General features: G+C 38.1%; 1 protein-coding gene across 2 annotated transcripts in view; it reads right to left on the bottom strand.

Moving 5' to 3' along the window:
* Nucleotides 1-5,814, bottom strand: part of LOC107695624 (hyaluronidase-2-like) — a 17,443-nt gene extending 11,629 nt beyond the window's left edge. Inside the window, exons 1-2 of one of the 2 annotated variants that reach the window (XM_016495634.1) lie at nt 5,673-5,814; nt 1,011-1,998 (exon numbers count right to left, since the gene is read on the bottom strand). In XM_016495634.1, coding sequence (XP_016351120.1) covers nt 1,011-1,991 — 981 coding nt within the window. In that variant the 5' untranslated portion in view covers nt 1,992-1,998; nt 5,673-5,814. Of the gene's footprint in view, nt 1-1,010; nt 1,999-2,720; nt 2,957-5,672 lie in introns of those variants that run through there. The other variant, XM_016495633.1, reaches the window with a different exon arrangement.
* Nucleotides 5,815-6,240: the final 426 nt, after the last annotated feature.

Raw genomic sequence — 6,240 nt, 5'->3', positions numbered from 1 at the left:
TGCGAGGGGCGATGGGGGTATGTGACGAGAGGGGCGGGGCCGAGAGCCATGGGAACGGAGCGACAGTCGTCCGTGAGGGGCTGTTGCACTATTTTGTTTTTATTTTATTATTAAAGTTTTGTTTAAACGTTCACCAGTTCCCGCCTCCTTCTTCCCGAACTACAAACTGTTACAGTAATATTTTTTCAAATTAGTATTGTGTTTCATGCTTATTGTTTAATAATTTAATAACAAAGAAAAGGTACTAAAAGAGGCAAAGTATTTATTTTAAATGTTTTCTTTAATTACAAGTAATCCTACATTTTAAAAACCTTAAAAAAGATTTAATAAAGGGTCATAAATAAATAAGATGAATAAATAAGCTTCTCATTGATGTATGGTTTGTTAGGATAGGACAATATTTTACCCGTGCTACTTATGACTGCTTTTGTGGTCCAGGGTCACATATGGTATATACATGTAACAAATATAAAATTTCTGGCAGATACTTATATTCTGGAAGATAATTATTTTCAAGTTACGGACCATAACCGAAAAATAACTAATAATTACAATTCCAAACTATTTTATCTGAAATAAAATAAATGAACTGAAAATTAAAATCCATTATTTTAAATACCACAAGTTTAGTCCTCACAATTATATAGTATAAAGGATAAAAATGGATATTCATTTGGAGATCTGCTAAATATTACATTCACCACCATTATTAAATTAATAAATATTTTTTAAAAGATTAACTTTCAGTGAGCATCAGATCAAGTAAAAGGTAATCTAAATGTAAAAATAGAGCAAATAACCATAAGCAACAATTAATATCCAATATCACCCGATATCGATAAATTAAAAACAAAAACTCTAGTACTGCCCTATTACTAACATGATACCAATATGTTGTGCAAGACTACTTATAGTTCAGGTCAACGTTAACAAACAAGTGCCCATGTTTCCACTCTTTTTGAGGAAAATCAAACACTGCCACACTAAGCGTCATCTTACGAAAATCTCACCTCTGTCAGCAGCTGGAGTTCAGGAGGGTTGCCGTTAGAAGTTGGAGGATTGTTTTGGTAAGTGGGCCGCGTGTAGATAAACACAGGCCTGGCTGACCCATTACCAACAGACGCCAACCTCATGCCCTCTTTGACCCGTTTCCGTACGAACTGGCGTCCAGCCAGTTGGTCCTTCAGCACTTTTGCCATGTATATAGAAGGATACAGGGCTGTACTCTCTGTCCACAGCCACTGCAGTTCGTTGTTCCTTTTCACCTCCACGTCCGGACAGTGTCCTGTGTAGCTTTTATTTTTGTAATTGTGATTGTAACAATCAGGAAAGAGGTAGAAACCCCAAAGCTGATGGGGCCGTAAGCTCTTGGCCGATCGAAGCGTCTCCAACATGAACTTGCGTGCAGAAAACTCGAACTCTTGCTGGGCCACTTTGGCCACCTGATCTTGAGGCCAAGTTGGGTTTTTCTCAGCAACTAACCGTCGCGAACGATCGCGGTAAATGTCTTTAGTGCCCCAGTTACGTATCCAGAGGGGCCGCCACTCTTCCCAGTCGATCACAGCAAGACCTTTCACTGTCGGGTCCTTGATGTACTTCTTGAGCCCTTCCGGCATCCGTTCTTGGTGTTGCGTGAGACTGGCGACCTGCGGTAGGCCGCCGTTGACTGGAGTGCCGTCTGGCTCAAAATACGGGTACAAACCCAAACGGTCCTGATAGAAGATGGTGAGATTTTGCTTGGTGAAGCCCTCGTTTGGTGACGCCACTATTTGGAATTGATCCAACTGGAAGGTGACATCATGTCGAGGTCTACAGTCTTCTGTAGGGGCGTTCCAGGCCAACAGCAATGGCTTGCCGGAATACAGCGGCCATCTAGTGTTTTTTAACTGCTGTGCTTTTAAACAGGTCCAAAAGAGCATCAAAAACAAGAGTCGCAGCCAGGAGACCCACTGAGGTCGGGTCGCCCCAAAGAGACCAGTGATGTTTCTCATTTCAGACCTAAGAATACAACAAACCACTACAATTAATACAATTTCAAACTCACTTTGAGTGTTCTAAAGCATGCTAAAACATTGTTTAATGTGCAGTTGGTTCATTGGTACATTATACATATATTAGAACAAATACAATTATGAATTTTGCACAATTTCATGATAAAAATTCACTGTATATTTAAAGAACACATTTCATGAGAACCGAACCTATGACCTTGGCTTTGTTAGAAGAACCATGCTCTACCAGCTGAGTTACAAGTTTAAAAGTAAAAAAGTTTGGAAGGAACTTTTGAAGGAAGGAAAGAAATATGACCATTAATACAAACAACAACTTGCATAGTGACATCCTCTGCAAGCATTAAAAGTCATCATTAATTCATTGTAACATTATCAACATACTTACACAAATAAATGAGAACATTTACATTCAGGCATTGACCAAACTTTTGTCAAATGCTTCTAAAATATTTTTTACAGTACATGTGATCGCTGGGAATCGAACCCATGCCCTTAGTATTATTAGAACGCAGTTCTGGCATTCGAAATAGAACAAAAGAAAATAAACAATAAGCACTCATATTTTGAACATGCCACATAACTTTTAAACTTTGTTTCAAACATACGATTCGGATCATCGTTCAGTGTTGTACGTTACAAAACCACTTCCGCTTCACATTCTAGGAACAGTACACAAACTAACTGTAATCTGTTAGAGGAAACACATACCTGTATAGATCAGACTGAACCCGTCCAGCACACCGGTTCGATCACTCATAAACTACCACGTAGCCTCCACCCATACATCCAGCGGATGCCAACACCTCATAACTATAAAGTCGCAATCGGTATTTCAAAACAATCTATTATCATTGTTTCCTCGTCTTTGAAACGCCCCGTTCGCGTTCAGTGAGTAGCGCTGGTGCCCAGCTGGCTCATCTGGATCAGAGACGGAATATGTGAGGATTACGGCCCTCAGATTGATAAATGTAATTGTGGATAGAGGGGTGCGAGTTGGTATATATGACGCAATTTGCTATTCTGTAACATTAAATTTTGAGCCCACTCGATGTAACTAACACCATATCATATTACCGATTAAGTCTATATAAAGTGCTGAAGTCGTTACTTTGGGTGTACAAGCAGTAGTTCTCTTAAACATGCCCCCTGTCCCCCCTACATGGAGAGTTGGTTTAGTCCGAATTTCTCCGCTGGGGATGAAGAAGCGTTTCTACTGAACCGAGCTGAGAGACCTGCAGGAGTCCAGAGAGCCATTATACACATATCACATTTCATTCCGAAATCAATCGGAGAATGAAATGATCTCTTTTCTGTCTTTTCCTTCCTTTGCTCTCTTTATTATTTTCCACATTATGAGGGTAAAACTACAGCATGACTAAAGACTGACTAGCAAAAAGTGCTGAGGTAGCATATATTACTGTTGTTTTTGAACACGGTACCATTATAGTAGCCTACTATGTTTTTTAAAGACGTGTATCACGTTAATACAATGTTTCTGAACAGGAATCATGGTAATACCATGGTACTTTTTGAATTACATTATCATAAACTTAATTGATTTTATTAGACTACTCTGGAAAAGCTTAAATACAGCTGAGTCAGTTAGCTTTAAAAGTAACTACAAACTTTTTAGAGCATAGATTAATAACATTAACTTTTAAAACAGTACATTAAAACTGCAAAATAAGCCAAAAATTACATTACGCAACATAGTGTTGGCGGAACTGGCATCAACCTTTGACAGACAGGAAGTCAGCTGACTGCAGGGAAGAGCGGTTTCCTGTGGCATTGGGACCATCTATACTGACTCACCTGAAACTGATGACATATTTGTGAATGAACCCACACACATGGATGTGACAAACTTAACACCTCTCAATATCTCACCATCCTCTGCACGCAAACACATTTCACCATGAGTAACCGATTAACCCACTTGCTCTTTACGGTTGCTAATGTTTGCTAATGTTTCAAGAACAAAAGCTCATTCAGCCTCAAACTATGAATCCCTATAGGACGCCTACAGAACATAAAAGCCTCCAGGAAAGACTTCGTTTCCATGTGTTACAGTGAAGATGGGGGTAATGACATGTTGCGGTCAGTGCTATAGGAGTTCTGAGGTCTACATTAGTGGAAAAGTGAAAGGGGCGGACAGAAGGAAAACCACCCACAGCTGCAGGCCAAAGGGGTCACCTTTGATGTTGCCTTTGAAGGGCAGATGTCATGAAAACGTCACAGCTGGAATCAAGATAGTTTCGATACTTCATCTAGAACTGAAAATATGCTTTGGTGAGTAGTACGAGTGCATTTCTCCCTCAAATGACGAATGCAGTTTGTATGTTTGCTTCTGTCCGCAGCAGGAGGCAGTCATTCCGGACGAGTCCCCGCTCCGGGCGGAATACCTCGATACTAAAACACATCTTGTACTAATAAAGGACTGTAAGAGCCAACACAGACCCTTACAGCCTCTTATAAACAGAGGACAGATCGTACAGCCGCAAGTGATTTTCACCACTAATGTCTAATTATGTGAGGTAAAAACATGAAAAAACTCTCCATCTGACTTTGACAGGTGTTTGTTCCTTAATGTTCAAATTCTTTCTCTCACATCTTCGGAAGTGTCACGGCCACTGTTTTTATCATTAATTAAAACTAAAAATAAAAAATGCGGAAAAAATATTTACGTCAATTAAAATAAATTAAATGTTAAAAGAAATAAATATAATATTAAAAATGTATTTTTATTCAAGTTAGTTGAGAAAGCAAAATTTCACATTTTGCTTAGCTAAAATTACTAAAACTAAATTAAAAATTATTAACTACATTTTTTTTTTAAATAAAAAGAATTAAAATGACTAAAACACTAAATTACTAACTTTAAATACAATGAAAATTAAAAATCCAAAATATTAATAAATACTACAATAGTATAGTACTAAAATAACTCTGGTCAGTTCACTCAAAAATTTAATTGGACAATATTTTCTATAGTATACAATGAAATTGAATAGGCACTGGAGATGTTGAGGTCTAAAAACGACATAAAAAGTAGTCCATGCAACTGTGCACTATATTTCAAGTCTTTTGAAGCCATGTGATAGCTTTAATGTCATTGACGTTAAACTTTGCGCAAAATGTTGGAAAAATACCCAAGCACATTCGGGATTTCACAGCTATGGCGAAGGGAAACATGAAAGTGACTTAAATTTTTTTTTTCTCACGCAAAACTATCATATGACCTCAAAAGACTTGTAATGTAAAGCACGAGCCATACAGACTACTTGTAGTCCTATAGTTTTTTTGTTTTTTTTCGGACCTCGAAAACTCCAGTGCCCATTTCCTTTAATTGTAAGGAAAAGTGCAGCTTGGACAATCTACTGAACTTCTCCTTTTGCATTCAATGAAAAAAGACAATCATATTTGTTTGAAAAGACATCATGGTGAGTAAATGATTACAGAATTAAAAACTTTTATATATTTGTACACATACCATGTTTTTTCCATATTGTCCATATTACTATGGTACACTGTATTTGTTATATTTTTTAATGTAGCTTAAAACGTAACATATATTAATATTTAACATTTTTCTTCAGAAAACTTAACACTCAAATTAACACTTTCTTTCTTATGCCACTTCAAATGAAAGTTTCTACTCACTGTGGTGAAAGTTTATCTCTCTCCCAGCAGACAGACGTCCTCAGTTGTCTCTATATGTAGATGTACACCTGCTTCAGCTCGCCTGTCACTGAATGCACAGCTGATTTAAGAGAGACCCACAGTTTTGATCTGGGAGAGACCACACCCCTGTACCTCCTGCACATTCCTGCTCATCTCGCCCACCCGTCACCAGCCCCGGGAGCTCGGCCAGACTTTTGATCTTACCGTGATTGAGTGGTTTAGTCTGATCTCAGATCAGCCCCTGCGGGAGACCCCATGCAGATCCCAGTTCTGGTTGCCAGGGTGATGTAGAAGACTCCCACCTCTGTGCAGAGCTTAAGGTATAATAAACTAATAAATCATTGCGAAAGTAATGAAACTAGAGATGGTGGCAGAGATAGAGGCAACGAGAATGTTAATTAAAAAGTTTTATAGCTAAAGAAAGGAATAGTACTTAAAAAAAATATAGTAGAACATGGCACTAGCAACACTTAAGGTCATGAATTTCATTCCCAGGGGATATAAATACTGATAAAATATGTGCCTTCAATGCACTTTATGTGGATAA

This window comes from Sinocyclocheilus anshuiensis, unplaced genomic scaffold, assembly GCF_001515605.1.
Source record: "Sinocyclocheilus anshuiensis isolate Anshui unplaced genomic scaffold, SAMN03320099.WGS_v1.1 scaffold706, whole genome shotgun sequence".
Taxonomy (NCBI): Eukaryota; Metazoa; Chordata; class Actinopteri; order Cypriniformes; family Cyprinidae; genus Sinocyclocheilus; species Sinocyclocheilus anshuiensis.
Note: the sequence above shows the minus strand (reverse complement) of the source record. Positions and strands in the feature narration are given on the sequence as shown.